This window comes from Haliaeetus albicilla, chromosome 2, assembly GCF_947461875.1.
Source record: "Haliaeetus albicilla chromosome 2, bHalAlb1.1, whole genome shotgun sequence".
Classification (NCBI taxonomy): domain Eukaryota; kingdom Metazoa; phylum Chordata; class Aves; order Accipitriformes; family Accipitridae; genus Haliaeetus; species Haliaeetus albicilla.
Window position 1 is genome coordinate 25,926,135 of NC_091484.1, and position 18,436 is coordinate 25,944,570.

Sequence of the window (18,436 nt, forward strand, 5' to 3'; positions counted from 1 at the left end):
AGAGGCAGAACAAAGACCTTAGTTTTCACCAGCTGGAACTGTTCTTAGTCAGACTACCACAGTGTTTGACAAACTGTTTGACCTTTCAGTAACTCTGGGGTCTGGGTCTCTATTTACTAAACTTACTGTATGTGAGTTGCACCATGCTAGTCTAGGTGAAAGTGTTTGTGCTTATGAAATCTGAGGAGCTGTATTGAAACAGCTAGAATTGCTGCAGCCTGTTTGAACAGAGAAGTGCATCCAGTTGCACAGGGCCAGCGGAGTTGTCTGTGGTAATATGTGCAACATCTTTAAAGTCTATTTAATTTATCTCTTTATTATTTGGCAGGGGGCATATTCTACTTCTGTTTTCTAGTTGCTGAATTCTTCTATAGAATTCAGTTCTACAGAAAGTCTTTGCATCAGTTTCAGTTGCAGATATAAGACAGGAGGAGACACAAGCATCTAAGCCCTGTGCAATCTGGAGAACCTTGCTCTAGGTGGGGAGAACTAACCCCTTGCTGCTGGGGGCAGGGACAAGGGACCTAAGCCTTGGGGGTCTCCAGGTGAGAGAGAGGAGGAAGGCAGCTTGCCTTTACATGCAAGGCTGTGCTTTGCGCTTCTGTTTCCTGTGTTAGTGCGGGGTAAGTTTTGTCAGTGAGCTCTGCGACACGCTGGTGGGATGACCTAAAGAAGTTGTCAGGAAGGACTGAGTGATGCTCACGAATGTGAGGGATTTGATTCTTTTTTAAAAGTGAGATCTGTGCCCCTATTGGGGGGGAGGGGCGGCATGGGGCTTAGGCTGTGGCAAGATTGTGATGTTGAGTTGCAGTGACTACAGTCTTAACCACCTGCTTTGCTTTTCTTGATTGTTAGCAGCTTGATGCTTTTTGCTATTCGTGGATGTTGGACATCTCTGACATGCTCCAAGTCCATGTAAATAACGCTGCCATTAACACCTTAAATTGCATTTTGAATTAACTTTGTGTTTCCCTGGCAATTCTCTGCTCTACCTCCAAAATGCTGCTTTGCATTGCAGGCATTTTAAATAGGTGTGGATGTCAGTAGGTGAGACTTAAGGGTCCTGTGACTTTATTGTATTTTTTTTCTTCTTCCCAGTCTGCAGAAGAAGCTGTTGTGGAAGGGTAGTATGGTTATTCTTGCTTTGCAGATAAGAAACCACTCCCTTGACCCACTTAGCTCCAAGGCTTCTTAAAGCTTAGCTGTGCAGTTCCTGCAGCTGCTGTGAATCCTGGGGGCAGGGTAAAAGGGGAGCAGCTAACATCGGACACACACCAGCCCCCCATGGAACCAGCACGCCGCTGTCCCTCACACCAACTGCCGCTGCAATGGCTTGCAGTTGCTGAAGAGACGGGGGGAACAAAATGACAGCAAGACAAACTTGGAGGTATAAATTCACTTGGTGCTGTCAAGATAAATTTATTTTCTTCAGCTTTCTTCACAGGAAACATCACAAAAGTGCTTTACAGAGTTTGATACTGTTACTCTAACATGGGACAAAAGGACAACAGGTGTGTGCACTGCACAGTTAGAAGTTGTCATATGCAGAAGCCATGATAGGTAAACCAGGGTAAAAAAAATCTACTGACAAAAAAATATATATAGTTCAGGTTATGACTATAAACATACAATTATATAAATATACAGGCACCATTAGGTTCCTGTGTTGACTGTGGGGGCCACACAGGGATTCTCAGGAGTAGATCATATTGTACTCTACTTTGCTGAAACAGTGTCTGCTGTGCTCAGTGGGCTCCCAGCCAACCATTTTCCCTGGCAGACACTGTCCTTTCTTTCGCACTACAATAAGCACTCAAAATGGCTTTATCTTCATTTCTTCAGGTTAAGTGTGGTGGCGAGACATTCTGGTATGTTGCTAAAAGCAAATTTAGTTCCCTGTTTTTTCACTTACAGAGATGTCCTCTTACTATTATTCACTCAGTCATCTCTTCCTTAAAAAAAATAAAAATGCCTTAGGCTAGACCCTGCTGTCCAGATAAGAGAGTTTTGTTTGAGCTAGCATGTTACCAGTCATGCAACCCTACTCACTTTCATGGCTGAACCGCGTTGTACTGTGACCAATGCTACTGCCTTCATTTGGCTGTATTCTGTGGGAATTAGGCTCCCATGTAGCTTTTGAGGGTCTTGGTTTAAATTCTCCAAGGAGATCCCATTTATTTGCTAAGCAATTTTGCAACAGATGGAGCCATGTTTGTGATGCTAGAGCGCTGACTGAAGAAATACAGCATCACCAAGACTCAGCAGTTCTTGCTTATAGAGCTGCTTTCTAAAGATGTGGTGAATAATTCAGGCACCTGACTAGAAATCCTTGGCATGATGATAATGTAGATGAACAAAAGAAGAAGGGAATACTCTAGAGGGTGAAGAAAGGTCAAACCAAGAGATTTTTGCTGGACTTTGAGTTGCAGAAAAAGCAATTAGCAGAGCCAATTATCTAGAAAACACTGTCATGCCAGTTTACAAAACCAGTTTGCCTTTTACCCAATTCCCAGATTAAAGACACAGTGCACAGTCAGAGAACTATTCACTCCTGAAGGTTGCTGGGTGGTTAGTAAGTAACACAGTATGGATTTACAGCATCAAGACAGGGCTTTGGTGAGTGTAGCAGCAGAGATGAGTCAGATGTGCAGGAGAGGGTATGAACAACTGTCCAATCTTGCTGCATCTGCTGTATTCCCCCCCGCCCCCTCAGAAGTAACAAAAAACCCTCAGCTCCAATTTGCCAACTTCATAAACCCCCAGCAGCCACAGTTCATTTTGGCAGAATACTAGTAACTGCTGTAATAGAACACCTAACAGATACCATTTATTTGGATGCAAAATCCAAGGTACATTCTTCTCAACCACATATCACTATTAGTCCCGGAAAGCAGCTGTTCTCTGTGACACAATATTCTGATAGACAACGCAGCTCTTATGTGGTAGGCTATACGCCCCAACAGGCTTCAGTCTTCCCTTACACCACCTCCTTTGTATTTATAAACGTAGCATTACTGGTAAAAGCAGTCAGCACTTAAAGACTTAACCTTAAAGTACAAGATGAGATGTGAAGAGATGAAACAAACCACAAAGACTAAGCCTCCCCCCCAGTGTTGCTGCGCTCATCTTCATCTCAAAACCTGCACTCCTATTTCCATGTCCAGCTACGTACCACAACAGGTACGTTAGACTAAGCGTGGCTGGTTGCTGGTCAGAGACCAAGTAATACATCTGCTTCATCTCTGCCACAAAGAGCAGAGTAACCCAGAAACTGAAAACAAGTTTGCTCTGGGCTTGTTCACTTGCGCTCAATTCTGGCTGTTGAATCTAGACTTCAAGTGAGAAGATCTCAAATCAAGTTTTAATGAAACTGATCTCAAGTGACAGAAATAACTCCACAGAAACCAATGAAGTTAAGCTCTGGGAGATCAGATTCACATATGCTTTACCTGTTTCTCAATGCATTTGTTCTCTTGTATCAGCCTGTTTTTATGGTTTGAATCATTTTGTTATGGTTGTACATACTCTGAAAGAGATACAGTATAAGTGATTTATTTTAATTAAAAAAAGGAAGCTTATGACAACATTTTAACTAACAGTTTTCTGTAGGCAAATTATTTGAAATAAAACAGACAGTTACAACTCGATGACTTCAATGCTGTAACTGAGCTAGAAAGAAAATCCAATACAAAAGATAGGAGACAAAAAAACCAGAACAGAAAAGGTCAGATTGAGTAATAGTTAGTAAGAGCATGCCATGCCAATCACTGTAAGAAGAGTGAATTACATACATGAAACTGAAGGCTTCGGCATATCGGATGGCAAAAGCCAATGCCCACAGAGAATCACCAGGTTTGTCAGCACTGGGGAAGATGGCGATTGCCAGGGTAAGCCAACTCACTCTGTAAACATGGCAATTCAGTGGCAAGTGAATGTCAACAGAAAATAAACCCAAGGCAATGAACACTGGAAAGGCTTTAAAACCACTCATACATGCTCTGGTGGATTCTGAATTAGTTGTGATCTTTCAAGGGGACGATCTAGGCATCACCATGGACAGCTTGATGAAGACATCTGCTCAATGTGTAGTTGCAGTCAAGAAAGCGAATAAGATGTTAGGCTGTATTAAAGACAGAACAATATGGAAAAATATTACAGCATGTATTTCTCTTAGAGGTCCTCAACGAGCATTTGCTGTTTCAGCAGCACCTTAAAAAAAGTGACATATTAGAAAAATACAGGGAGGAAAGTGATAAGAGAACAGTAGAAGCAGCTCTTTGTAGCTGGAAAGACAGTAAGACCAAGGTAGTTTATTTGTTAGGAGGGGAAAATTGTTGATATACATCTTAAAAGTAATTCTCCTCCCCACCATATAGGGGCCACACCTCAAAGTCATTTTAAGCCACCTACCAATCTGTTGACCTCAATATCACTCGTCATCATCATCACCCTAAGTATTCCAAAAAGCCCCGTGTTACTCTTTAATGCTTATTATTCAGCTAGTTAAGCATTTCCTCTGAAGCAACCGCAATAGTTCGTTGAAATTTAACAGTAATCTTTCCTGACAGAGAATTGTCACAGCTAATGCACATTAACAACTCTCTTAGAGGTGCTGCAATGATAAAAACGTCAGTAAGAGAAGAGAGCTGCTGCGCCTCATCTCTGTCCAGTACCCGCCAGAGGTCTGACTTGTCTGCCGGCATGCCACCATCATGTTCTCTGCTTCTATTTGCGGGCCCCCTGTAAAAGCTGAGCGATGAACCTTGAAATCACCAGCAACAGCAAACAAGGGCATATTCATAAAAATTTTCTTCCTGTTCCTTCAGCTACAGTTAACTGATAAAATGGGAGATAACAGTAAATAGGGTAATCACCTCTACTGCATCTGTATCCCTTCCTCTCCTGCCCACCCCTCTGCTTCCCCCTCTCAGCTCTCTCTTCTGATCATTTCCTTCCTTTATCTGTTTCACAGAAACTTCTCCATGGGCAACTATTTCATTTTCTTTTATTCCTTTCATCTCTTTCCTTCACAGCCACCCTTCTTACCAGATTTTCAAAAGTTTTGAAGTTAAGATTACTCTCTCTCCCATGTTTTGACTGTACCTGCATGCTACTTCAACTTAAATATGGGAAAGGATAAAGAGTAGGACAAATGTGTGTTTATATGTGGAGAGGGGAAGAAAACTACATTCCTACTAGAAAATACCACTTAGTATCCTGACACAAATACATACTTTCAGGAGTGAACATTTCTAGTTCACATAATTCAAACAAACTTTAAAACAGCCACATTATAAGAGATGGCTATCAACTGTGAGCAGGGTTTTATTTCAGTCATGGGGTTTACAAAATATAGCAATATTGATTTTAATGTATTTCACATAAAAACAGAAAGCCTCATATTAATATACCACTCGGGTTGCACAGGTAATTAAAGAGAGGAAATACCAGTTAGAGCGCTCAGCCTGAACTTTTTCCTTACCCATACATACTAAAATAAGTCTAATTACATAATACTTCAATAGAACACATATTACATTCTGTAGAAATGAGCCTTTCCCAAAGTAGTATTAAAATACTGTAATGAAAGCTAATATAAAGATCTTTTCATAAAAATTTTTAGTCCTCTCTAGCACCTTCCCTTGGCCCCAGCCCTTGACAACAAACAGCTTTGGCCTCACAACACCCCTGTGAGGTAGGTTGTTGGGTTTTTTGGTACAGCTGGGGAAACTGAGGCAAAGTGAACCTAAATTACTTGAAGTTAACACAGCAGCTCAGTGGAAAAACAAGGCCAAACCCCACTCTGCTGGTCCTATGCTCTTGCTACAAAATGGGCTTGCTTCTCTTCGGTGCCCGCAGTTGTTTTAGATGATACTTTCCATTCCAGTGTTCCAGATGCACTGCTTTTTCTGGTGACTCATTAATAATACTGTGATACGGTTTTAATATTTGCGTTCTGGCTAAGCAGCCCATTGAACTTCATTAACCTTGCTATATCAACATATGATCTAAGCAACTGAACATAAACCCATGACATACGTACCATTAGAAGATGATTCACAAAGCAGGAAATGTCTTCATAGCCATTTGAATTAGTGTGTCAGCTTTTTATCATGCAGAAGTGAAAAGCTTTCTTAAGTATGAAACAAGTTATTTCCTAATAAGATTGCTGAACTATCATGGAATTTGTCCCTTCTCAGCTCTGTCTTTAGGCAACCGGTTAGACAGCTTTGTACCAAAGCAAAATTCTACCTTCTCTGGACAGGTTTTCCCGATTCTTTCCTTTAAAGGGATGCCTTCCCCAAATGCTGAACTTCAAACACTTAGTCAGGTGGATCTGCCACTTGTGAAAGCAGCACTGACCCACGCAGCACGTCTCCTATCCAGCCACTCGCACTCCGCTCCCTACCTCAGGCTATACATTTAATACTACCATTTAGAAAACAGCCTTTCTAATCCCTCTCTTATACCCCCTGTGTTTTATTCCCGTAATTTCCACTCTCCCTAATTAAAAAAAAAAAACGCAAAACTTCCTTTCTGTTTTATTTCACTTCAAACAGAACTACATTTGGTGCTTCAGAAGCCAAACTCTAGATACAGGGTAGACAGACTTATGTGAATCAGGATTGGACTCCTCAGTTCTGTTTTCTGCTGTCATTTCTTCTTCTATCTGCTAGAGCTTGCAGGTTCTCATGTGAACCCTGATACAGACAAGCTGACTTTTTAACTTCTGAAGAATTTATCAGGAAATGTATGTCAGATTTCCTCCCCCTTTGTATGCACCTAATTTATATATCTGAAATTTAAATATGCATGTTCTTATTTTCTTGTATTCCCAAATAAAGCCCCTATTTACCATTAAAACCAATTTGTGAAATTAAAAGCTGAAAACAGAAGGGGACAATTTGGGAACTAAATTACAGTCAGGCAACAAAACCTGGATTGTGGCTATTCATACGTATTTTTAAGTACTTGAGGTGTTTTTGGTAAAATTTAGCTTCTTGGGCCTCTGATACAAATTGGTCATGTAAAATATGAGGTATTCATTTCTCTGACCATGTCAATATTAGAAAGAATAATATTACTACCTTGTAAATAAGCACCTTTTAAGCACATGAAGCCCTATTAGTCTAAAAAAAAAAATCATCTGCTCTGTTTTAGTTATGGTATTTGACAGAAAACCACAAGCAAGTTTAGAACCGCTCAACCAAGCTGAAATTAGAAAGACAAAAGAATAGGACTACTGCAAAAGCTCAGATAAGCAAACTCCAAGATGTGCAGCCCTATCAAATTTGTATTGTGTTTACTTGACCTAAACAGCACAGGTGCCTCAGCCATGTTGTGGTGATGAAAGAGTTTCCAAGAGCCACCAGATGCAGTCAGGCACTGTAAACCCTTGTCCCTGTGGAGTCAGGTCTCTAACACAATTTGTACCATTAAAAATTCATCTATTCCTAAATTTTGTAAGAGAGTTACTTTGGACATGACTGGTAAAGCTAGCTACAAAGACAAAACTGAAGTAGCAGGACACACGTCACTTCAAATTGTCAATTCCTCTTCATTTCCGAGCAAGATTAACCAGGGCAAAGCTGAACTGGGAGGGAGGGTGGGAGTGGGGTGTGAGCAAACCTAGTCCTCTCTTACATTTATTATCAGAGCTCAAGTAAATACAGATGCCAGATTCCTACAGTGGGCACTTGGGAAGTCCAACTTTATTAAAATATCTAAGTTTTGGCATTTTAACATTCCTTAAATGCAGACTGTATCACCAAGAACCACAAATCCAAGTTGTTCCTTCCCCAGTAAGTACTAGACATTTAAATGTTCTACTATATGGCTGTGTTTTTATTTTAAGCCAGAGACAGTAAAATGGAACCTTTAAATTCAAAATTAATAACTAACCACCATAAAAGCATATTACAGGCTAGGTTAGGAAGTTCCTGAAGCAGCACACAACTGCATTTCACTGGCTGGTACCAAGAATCTTGTTTCTACAACTGACAATCCTTCATTTATGGAATGAGGCTTCAACAAGGATTTTGAAGGAATGAAGTGGACATTCTTAGCATGCCTGGAATGAATGCAATAACAAACCAGATGGAGTTGGACTTCAGAGTCTCAAAAGCATACTGAGCTTCCACAGAGGACTGACTTTGAAAGTTTCAGGCATGCAGAACAATTAATTGTTACAAGGAAGATACTGACAACTGGCATTTTGATAGTTGCTGGCAGCAGTATTTAACACTAGAAACACTTTAAATTAGCTTAACATTCTGTACTATGGAAACTGCTGCATTTCTGATTTTTTTCCTTTATGCTGCCAGAAAGAACCTGGAATGATATGCTTAAGAAAAGCCCCCAAAATAACACCTCTAGTTATCAGTAGCTGATGGACTCCAGTGACAGTAACCATCCAGAGGGGCTTTTTTGTTTTTGGGGTTTTTTTTTTTTTCATTCTTTAATTTAGCAGAGCTACTTCCAAGTGAAAAGCAAATCAAAGCTTCATTCATACTTAATTCACAATCTCAAACCAGTCCTAGATGGTGGGAGTAAGAAGACACTCTGACAGGTAGCAAACTAAACTTCTATGTACAAATAAAAGTCATACTCATATGCACTGCTGTAAGCTCTCAAACAGAGCCTACCTGACCATAAGGCTGACTACCCACTCCACAGCCTGTCCCTTAAGAGATCCAAATGCTCTATGTTTCCTTAGCTGTTGTACAGTCATAAGCTAGAACTAAAGGTAAAGATTAATTAGACTCCAGAATCCATGTATATTTCCATTTTATTCGATTTGAAACTGTTACAGGGTTTTCTTGAACTGCCAGAATTCATGCCCAAAACCTCAAATAAAGATGGTACAATGGACAGTCTCATCTACCCTTCATACAGTAGAGTAAAACTTGATTCATGTGCATTGGTGATCTCAATCACTTTAGAGCATCAGGAAAAGTGTTTTAAGACTTCATGTTTCTACGGCATCAAGTGACATGTCCATTTACCATGAATTCCACAGAAATCTTTAGTGACAAATCAACAGTTTTGCTGGCAAAAAATGTTATTTTCAAGGAAGATACATGGCTCAGAGTCCAAGGTATTGGTATCAGTCTTTCAGTGGGGTTTTGTTTCCAAATGAAGTCTCCAATTTTAAGAATAGTCTCATGAGCCCTCTCTTTAATAGCAGCTTCTAGCAGAAGTTTTAGAGACAGTTAACTCTGCAAGGGCAAGGCCAGTTCTAGTCTGTGCACAAAAGAACCAGGTGAGACCCCAGCCCCACTGAAGTCAACAGCAAAATTCCCATTGGCCTCAGAGAAGTAGATTTAAAGCGAGTCAGCAGTTAGTCAAAGGGAACCCAACCAGGCAATTCCTGCACTACCCTCACCTTCTGCACATACACACTACTCCCACACACATAAGCAAGTTTTGTTTTGTTCCCTTGTTTTTCTTGCCATTGGCAACTCTTATAGATATTGGGTCTATTTTTTGGCATTTACTCTGAGAAACCTCAACACTGGAGCACACCACTATCATATTTCATTTTGCTTCTGGTGTAACAATTCAGAGAAGACAAAAACAGTTACAGCAGGACACTTTTGGTACTTGACAGGTTTTGTTCATCAAATCAGAGTTACAGGCAATGTCCTATATTCTTAGTGTATCAGTGCCATTTTGCCTACTGCCACTAAATTAAGTCAGAGATGACAACTTAAAGAAGTCACTGCCCTCCATTATCACTAAACTTCCTGACTTTGAATAAAGACCATTTATGTGTTTTAGTTAGAGAATTTCTGCCTCAAAAAGCCTGCATGCTTCACAGAAGTAGCCAAACAAATAAGGCTTTCCAGCTCTAGTTATCCCTCTGCATACTGTTATTTTAGTTATCAAGTAACCATTACTCTTCAACAAGCAAATAACTTTTTAATAGAGGAGAAATTTTTATCTAGTATCACTACTGCCACATATCTCTTTTTTAACAATTTCTGAAGACTGTAGTTGGAGTCTGGATTCCTCTGTGTCAAATCAAAACTTGTCAGTCTTAGTGCTTTAGGGTGAAAAAGACAAACCTCATGACGAAAACCAAAATAAACCCTATTTCACTACAACATCTCATCATTATTTAAATATACTGCAATTTGATACCAGAAACAAGGCAGGTGGTTTTTTTTGTGGAGAATAGAAAAAAAAAAAGCTTAAACAGACAACTGTGAAAATGGCTAACACAAACAGACCATTCAAACCCATCATTCCTCAAATCTGATACTGAATGAGTTTTAATTTGTTTTGCAGTTACTTCAGTACAGCTATCTAAAAAGGTAAACAAACTACAGCTCTGTTATACTTGGATAGTATGAGTGGTATGGTACGCTCCAGAAGTCTCTAGCAGGCTATGGCTACACGACAGGATTCCTCAGAAGGGGAACAGAACAGGTTTGTCATTAAGGTCACTTAAATCTTTGTTATAGCAAATTGGAACCAAATGGCTGACTTCTGCAGGATTTCTGACAGGAATCCAGTAGAGCTGGTTTCAAGTTTCAGGTGGCCACTAAAACAGCTGTAACCTTCTCTTCCAGAAGTTGTGATCCACATGGTGTCCACAATGAGTGCAGCAAGTCTGAGGTAGTCAACCTTTACGAAGGCTCAGTATCTGAACATAAAAAGATTTTGAAATGACCACTGGCTGCAGGTATCTTTCTGAGCAATTAAAGAACACTGATGACTCTTGTTCAATCATTTACATTAATTTGCCCCACATCCAATGGAGAGGTTGTAACATATTATGCTTCCATAGTGCAGGAGAACCAATCACTTACGCCAAAGTAGTCTGCACTTGCTGCAGTAGATCCAGCAGAAATAAGGTGGCATGTTCATCATAGCCGTTAGCTGTAGTTTAGTTACCTTAGTAGAAGGGTTACCAAAAAAGCATTCCTTAATTGTACTGTGTATGCAGCTCTACTGATCCCCAAGCACAGCATACTGGTTGTCTAGCTGAAGTTTAAGTGCCTGGTTTTTTGAGACCTCATCCCTACCTCTAGTTTTGTGTTTTACTACTTCAAAGCTCTTCTCCATTTCTTTATCCCTAAGGGAAAATAAATGTAATCAGTAAATATCTTATCACTAGCTTGTGAGTTGTGAATTTCTAGTCGATTTCCAACCCATCCCAACAAAAGCATTATGAACACAGAACACTAAGGTCCAGAGTTTTAACAGAACAACCAAACATTCCCAAAGCAAATCTTGTAAAAACCTTATCTCCAGAGTCAAGCTCATCATCCAGTACAATTCAGATTACATTCTAAATTTCAGTATTAGCATTCTTAAAAGTAAATTTAAGCACATTTATGAAAAACAGGTTTTAGAAAGCAGAAGTCCATTTCTAGAATGCTCAGAGTTTCATCTTAGCTCAATTTGCACCATTCAAACCCTAAAGCATCAATGACAGCATATCTCATTTGCCAAGCAGACAAAGCCACACACACAAAAAAAAGAAACAAAGCTTCTGCTTGGCTGTATTAGTCAGTAACACAGCAATCAGAAAAAACAAACAATCAAAAAACCCCAAACCCCAAGTGAATTAGGTATTGGCCTAGCTATCTCTTCTGTAGGGAATGAGGTTATGGGGAGATCAGGACTCAAAAGCAGGATGAAACTCAAGTCTTCAGCACCCCAAAACACAAAACACTTCAGCAAAATTGGGGGGGCTCATTGTAAACCACAGCTCACACAGCAAGTTTATTGATTTATACTTGTATTAAACCCCGTTCCTCCATTGAAGTTACTGTCGCACCTTTAGTGAGAAGGCAGTGTGCTCAAGACATCCTACTCATGCCTCCTGACGGTAGTAACACAGAGCCTCACCATGGCTAGTATCTCAGGGAACCAGATGCTATCAAGCACAGAAATACTCTGCTTCAGGGAAATCCTTCAGCAAGTCAGCGATAAGGTAACTGGCAGTCTTGCTTGGCTATCTCACTGGGATATGAAAATTATTTCACGGGAAGCCCTTCCGAGAGTTGGAAAATACAGCTAAGACCTCTCTCATATCTCTTTGCCAAAAAGAATAATTTCTTAGTTATTTCCTTCCTCTGTGGAAAGATTCAGGCTTAAGCCCTAAAACAAAGTAAGAACTTGGAGAAGGCAGTTAAAATAGGGACTTAATGGAATGTACTTACTTTCGACTGTCTACAAGCTTGGCGGTGGACTGCAGTGATGGAAACTGCGTATCACTATAGATTTCTGGTGGTCCTTGCTGTGCTCTCCGTGGCCTGCCACCCTCCCTGGCACCAGGCGGCCTGTATACACCACCAGTCTGAACTGGTTCTGGGGTTTCTGTAACTAGTTATAAGAACAAAATTTAGACGAGAGAGTAAGTTTGCATTCATATCTGAAAAAAACCCACAAATAAAAAAAGAATCTTACAAGTATGTTTTGCACCTTTTAAAGTGCTGGAAGCAAATCTTTTAGACAAGGCAGGAAATCAGGTGTTATGTAATTTAACATATACTTAGTAGTCAAATTAAAATGTGGCTCCAGTATACTGCCTTACAAAGTTCAGGAAATCAAAACCACTGATGAGGACTTCACGTCCCTTATTTACAATTTATTAGCAGCTTACATTTAAAACTAGAGATTTAAACACATAATTATGTATTTGCCAAATCTTATTTAAAGCACCTCTCCAAATACAGAAGAGAATATCCAAATAGTTCGTATTTAAGGTAACAATCTACAATGAAATAACACTGATTAACTCTACCTCCTTGCCTATACAAACAAGAAAACACACAGCAGGCCGCTCTTCAATGAATTTCTCAATGGAAGAGAATAGTCTGAACTCAGATCACAGCTAAGTAGTTTATCTCCACTGACACTAATAAACTGTATTTAATCAAAACTGAAGTCCTATCCCAGTTCAAGAATCAATTTTGCAATGTCATGTTCTCTGTACCAGAGAACTGATCTGAAAAGCATACTACTAACCATGGAATCCTTCTCAAGAACTGCCATATCAGACATCAAATATTGGTTAAACATCCACTTAATTGTCAAAGCAATATTTTTAGATCAGCAGAAATGCTTCCAACAGGTATTTTGCAGGTTGCAAAGTAGAGGGATCTCCTTCAAAGATGGAATGCTCCCCCACCCCCTTTTGAAGTCAGAAATAAAAATCCCTCCGTTCATGTTTATTTAAAGAATCTGACAGTACTATCAATTCAGTTCCTCAGATGCCTTCACGGGAAAATTTCCTCATTTGCTAGTAGGCCAAACAAGCCATTAGTATGTTATAAGGTGCCTGAACAGGAACTGCTCCTTAAGCTCTACCCTCTGAGCAGCTTAATTCAACCTGATACACTTCTGATCGGAAAAAAACAACTCGAGTTAAATTTACCAATTGGTTCAACAACAGGTGCTGGTGCAGGAGCTGACTTGTTCCAAGGACCAGATGATCTGTCTACACCACCACCAGTCTCCTCCCAGTTGTCACCAGGTTCTTCTCTTTTTTCACTTTCATCATCTTCTTTTTCACTATAAAAGAGAAACAGTAAGCAGCATTTTACAAACAGAGGTTTAAGACTTGCCAGAGATTACACAATTGCCATAGCCAAGACTTCACGGCTGCTGTGCTGAAGATACTAGATTTAACCAGGCTACATTAGTCCTGTAACCACTGTATTAGTACTTCCACCTGAACAATTTTTGGCACACTGCTACACAACTTGGCAACTGAGGAAAAAAGTTCTTAAAAAAGACAAATTCAAACTGTACTAAGTGAAATAAATTGATTTCTTATTTTGAGCTTAAAGACTTTTCTCATACTAAGAGAGTCATGCATTTGGAAGTGATGAGAAGATAAAGCAGGAAAGCACTACAAGTCCAGCTTCCATAAACTGCTTTAGTCAAGAGGAAGAAACTGTGGAGAAGTAGTGACAGAAAGCAAGTCCTGAGCTCCCTTTCCCTATAACCACAACCACCTGAGAAACACTCCTATATTACCCATACAAATATCACCTACAAACCAACTCAGATTTTTTTTCTTTAAGGAGGCAATCAAAAAATACAGACAGAAAAATATGCCATTTTTAAAAGACAAATCCTATGCAAAAGCCTGACTGTATTTTATTTAGACTATTTGATTTTGCACAGAAATAGTCGGAGACTCAAAATAATTTGCTAGACAAAGCTATTACAGAAAGCAGTGTGGTATAATGGGACATACATGGAGAGTGAGGCTGTTGAAAAACCCAAGACACTGATCTGAACAGCAGCAGCAAAGTGTGAATACAGAAGTTTATAATACACCAAATTCTACTAATCATAATCAGATAAGCTTTCTGTATAAGTAATAATTAGAGAACAGTTAAAAATACCTATCATTTCTGAAAATTAAACAGCCTTTCACTGTTCATCCAAATACAGTAACAATCATAGTAAGCCGGACCAAGGGCCTAAATACATCACTATCCTATTTTAAACTACAGTCAGAAGCAGATGCCTACAGACTGGCTAGAACAGAGTAAGTATACATAACATCCCACCCCCACTCGATACTCTGTGTCTTATTTTCAGCAAAGAGATCTCCAGAGCTGGGTAACTTATAACCTCCAGTGGGTTTTTCTTCCATTTACTTCTCCACTCTCCCCTTGAATCCACTAACTGTGCGGTTACAAAATCCTGTGTCAGAAACTTCCACATGCCTGAAAATCTGCCACAGCATCAAAAGCATTCAGAATGCCAGCCTTTGTCTGGAAAACCAAAGTACTCGCTTTCCAATCAAACAGTACTAGCAGTCAGTGAAGCAGCAGCCCACTTGTTACTTGTCCATTCATACATGTGATGATCTGCTGCAACACTTCAATGGTACAGAGAGGCTGTGGACCAAATACATGTAAACGACCTAAAAGAACCAGTTAACTGAAGTTAACTAACTGGGGGGGGGGGGGGTGGGGGGGGGGCGGGGTGGGGTGTTAAAAAAAAAAATCAAAGAATGCATAAGACCTGCTCAAACATTTAGCAGAAGAAAGCATCTACTGCACTGGTTACAGGTAAGATTATTTTAAGATGGCATTATTCTGAACATCATCAGTACCTGGACAACGAGGATTATGTGACAGTCTAAGACTAAGGTTCTGATGAAACGGTTTTCTTAACCAGGATAGACTTAAGTAGACTTACTTTGGACCAGACTACAGGAACAATTTAATGAAAAAGCAAACAAAGAATCTTGGATGAGACTTACAAACACAGTCCTGTGGGATCTCGTCATGGGATACTAATTTTAACAACTATATTTTGGGGTTTTTTTGAAATAAAAATGCAATGGTTCAGGAATTCACTCCCCAAACTGAGATGCTGAATAATGCTTAATAAACTGAGTCAGATACCCTTTCAGGGGTCAAATGATTCAGTGAGAGTTACTATGCTGCACTCCTCTCTGAGGAATTCCAACTTTACTATCTTTATGGAGGGTAATGTTAGGCATTTGTAATAAAAATCTGAGACCCAACCAAAACAGACAGACCTAGAATATTAACAGAGGTTTAGAAAATAAAGAGAACATCGGCAGCAACACATCAAACCTCTGTTTAACTGGACTCCATGAAGGCATTCTGAAGAAAGAACGTAGTTTTTAAACATAGGTAATGGTTATACTGGAGAGAAAAAGAAAAATAGTAGTACCTTATTTGCATGGACTGAACTCTAAGACCACTATAATCAATTTCTTCCTTTTGCTCAAACTCCTTCCAATCATCCTCTTCCTGTAAGAGAAGAAAAATATAAGCTGTTACTGTCTTTACACTGAAGACAGAAAAGAAGAATGTAACTAAGATAATACAAAGAAAACTAAGAGTGAAGGTACAGTTCCATAGGAAACTGATCCATGTGCACCAATGCCAAGAGGGGAAAGGATTCCACTCCCTCCTCCCCTAACTTACTGTATGTCATCTAGGATGCACTTGTGAGCTGACTTTAACTCACTAGAACAGCTAAGAAATGCCCAGGCAAAAAAGTCATTCAAGTGAAAGAAAACCGCATCATCACAGTAAAAATCCAGCGGGAAGCCAAGGGACAACACAAAGTAGGGAACAAGACCATGCAATCAAGACCAGGCATATACAAGGGCAAGACCTCTCCCTTTTCCTAACAGTAAGCTTTTATGACAGCTTGAATGCACATGAAGCTTTAGATTTGCTTTTTCATCACCTATATCAAGAGCCAAACAGTAAAGAACATTTGGAATAGCTTAGAGCATTTATGACAAAGATTAATATTGGTACATTTGACTCTTCCACATTCACAACCACATTTACAGCCTTTCTCATTTTCTTAATAATGTTTTTGTAATAGTGAAAAGGTCAGCTTCAAAACCACAGCAATCTTAGTACACAAAAATAGCAGAATACTAGTCTTTGGAGAGCATCGCTTTAAGGTTTTAAGAGGGGAGTTTGATCACGTGTTTGGGGAAAGAGGGACCCACCTAAGTGGAGCTGTCCTACGGTGTAATCAGCAGATTCTGGGCTTATTAAGGTAGGCCAGAAATGGAGCAGAACAGAGAAGCAGTCCTCCCATGTTCCTACTCGCAGCTTTAAGACACACACAGTCTAATTAGTAGTTTACATAATTCCTACACCCTACGTGAAATGCAGTTAAATTGCTTTAAATACAAAGACCATGCAAGCAAGCTCTGCCGACGGTATAGCCCCCTTTCTGCTGAACAGCTAGGAACACAGCTTCTTGTAGGAGCCCTGTCCTAGGATCTTCTACGTTATCAACCTCTAGCAGGAAGTTTTTGACCTGCTTTAAAGCAACGGCAAAAGTAGAAAGTGACCTCATGTTACTGCACCATATGCTGAAGATTCAGTCTTTTGGAAGAGCGTGAGTCTACAGCTCTAAAATGTTTTGAGATTTCTTATATTCCCATCTCCATGGAAACATCACAGTTTCCAAACTAATGTACCTTTCACATTTAACGATCTTTATTTCTAATCCAAGCGCAAGCTTCTGTCAAAATCAGACGCAACTGAGCAGAAGAGCAGCTGAAAGGTTACTACTGACCTTGGACTACTTAGAAAGCTACTGCAGGTGTCAAGCTCCCCAAGTTAAACGCCATCAGGAAACAGCAGAGCATTTCTTAAAATTCGTTTTAAAAATCTACAGCTCACGGCCAGCTGTAAGGCACCAACTCAACTACGAGCACTTAAGCTTCTCTCGCACTCTCATCGTTTCACTGTAATACGGTACAAGAAAACTGCTGGCAGTAAAACCCCTTCCTGGCAGGAAGGCAAAGAGCTCGGCGTGCTTCGCCTGCAGAGCCAGGGGACCTCACCGCCAAGGTCCGCAGGCCACACGCCACAAACCCAGGTGGCCGACGGAGGCCACCTCCCCGCCTCCGGCCGCTGCCCTGCGCCAACACCCGCAAACCAGGGAGAGCTGGGCAGAACCGAAGCCGCAGACCGGGAACCGGCACCGCTCTCGCCGACCCCCCACCCCGCGCCCTCCACGCGGGTTCGAGCCGCCTTCCGAGCAGAGGCCGGGGCGGGGCGGGGCGGGTGCGAAGTCCGCCCGGCCCGGAGCCCGCCCGCCCTTCCCGCCCAGCGGCAGCGCCCGCCCGCCCGCCGGCTGCGGGCCGCGGCCGTCCGCATGGCCGGGGGAGGGGGGGGCGGCGCCGCTCCCGCGGGCCGGCGCGGGGCGCCCCCTGCCGGCAGGAAGGCGCCGCCCGGGCCGGCGGAGGAAGCCGTGACCCTCCCCCCGCCCCGCCGGAGCGGGCCCGCTCCCCCTCGCCCCCGCCCCGACCCCGTACCGGCCGCACCTTGGTCGCCGTCTTGGCGGAGCCGGCGTTGGAAGAGGCGGCCCCGGAACCGCTGCCCTCAGCCGGGCGGGTTCCTCCGGCCGCCGCCGCGGCCGCCCCCGCGGCGTTCGAAGCGGGGTTGGAGGCGCTGGAGGAGGAGGAGGAGGAGGCGGCGGCGGCGGCCCCTCGGCTGCTCTTCTCCTTCCGCTTCTTCTTGTCCCGCTTGGCGAAGAAGTCGTCGAGGCTCCTCTCCTCGGTCTCCGCCATGGCGGCCGCTCCCAACGGCGGGGCGAAGTAGGAGGGGGGGGGGCTGGGGGGCGTCCCGGGCCAACAGGTGAGCCCCGCGCCGCGGCGGCGCGGCCTCCCGCTGCCTGCCGCCCCTCGCAGAGGGCAGCGAGCGCGGCCGCTAACGGCTGCGGCTGGCCGGGCCCGACACGCCCGGCGGGAGGAGGCCTCCGCGCCCCACGCTGGCGGCCGCCGCCTGACACGGCCCGAAAGAGAGGAGGGAGGGAGAGAGGGAGGGTAGGCGGCCCGCCGCGGGGCCGGGCTGAGGAGGGAGGGGGCGGAGCCTTCCGATCCCTCCCGCGCATGCGCCCCGGCGCCCCAGCCAATGAGCGGCCGGGAAGGAAGTGCCTGCCGGCCAGTCAG

The 18,436-nt window shown here is 42.3% G+C and overlaps 1 protein-coding gene across 5 annotated transcripts; it reads right to left on the reverse strand.

Annotated features, from left to right (window-relative positions):
- Window positions 1-1,381: 1,381 nt before the first annotated feature.
- CDV3 (CDV3 homolog) lies at window positions 1,382-18,403 on the reverse strand. Of its 5 annotated transcripts, none has more exons than XR_011329520.1 (6): window positions 17,810-18,395; window positions 15,679-15,758; window positions 13,391-13,527; window positions 12,174-12,336; window positions 3,450-4,120; window positions 1,382-1,952 (listed from the first exon to the last, which is right to left on the reverse strand). XR_011329520.1 is itself a non-coding variant. In XM_069811439.1 (6 exons), the coding sequence occupies exons 1-6, from the start codon at window positions 18,053-18,055 to the stop codon at window positions 10,632-10,634; spliced, it is 693 nt and encodes a 230-aa protein (XP_069667540.1). In that variant the 5' UTR covers window positions 18,056-18,403; the 3' UTR covers window positions 5,306-10,631. The 5 variants fall into 5 exon arrangements, 4 of the variants coding, with proteins under 4 accessions (XP_069667551.1, XP_069667540.1, XP_069667531.1 ...); XM_069811439.1 differs by lacking the exons at window positions 1,382-1,952; window positions 3,450-4,120 and adding exons at window positions 5,306-10,648; window positions 11,031-11,080 and having other exon boundaries at window positions 17,810-18,403; XM_069811450.1 differs by having other exon boundaries at window positions 1,382-4,120.
- Between the last annotated feature and the right edge of the window lie 33 nt (window positions 18,404-18,436).

Excerpts from the sequence above, each read along its gene's own strand:
- CDV3 (XM_069811430.1), bottom strand. The coding sequence starts at position 18,055 with ATGGCGGAGACCGAGGAGAGGAGCCTCGACGACTTCTTCGCCAAGCGG. Across the intron at positions 15,759-17,809 it reads CCGCCAAGACGGCGACCAAG|GAAGAGGATGATTGGAAGGA; the intron begins GTGCGGCCGGTA and ends CTTCTCTTACAG. Across the intron at positions 11,081-12,173 it reads AAGCTTGTAGACAGTCGAAA|GGATAAAGAAATGGAGAAGA; the intron begins GTAAGTACATTC and ends ATTTTCCCTTAG.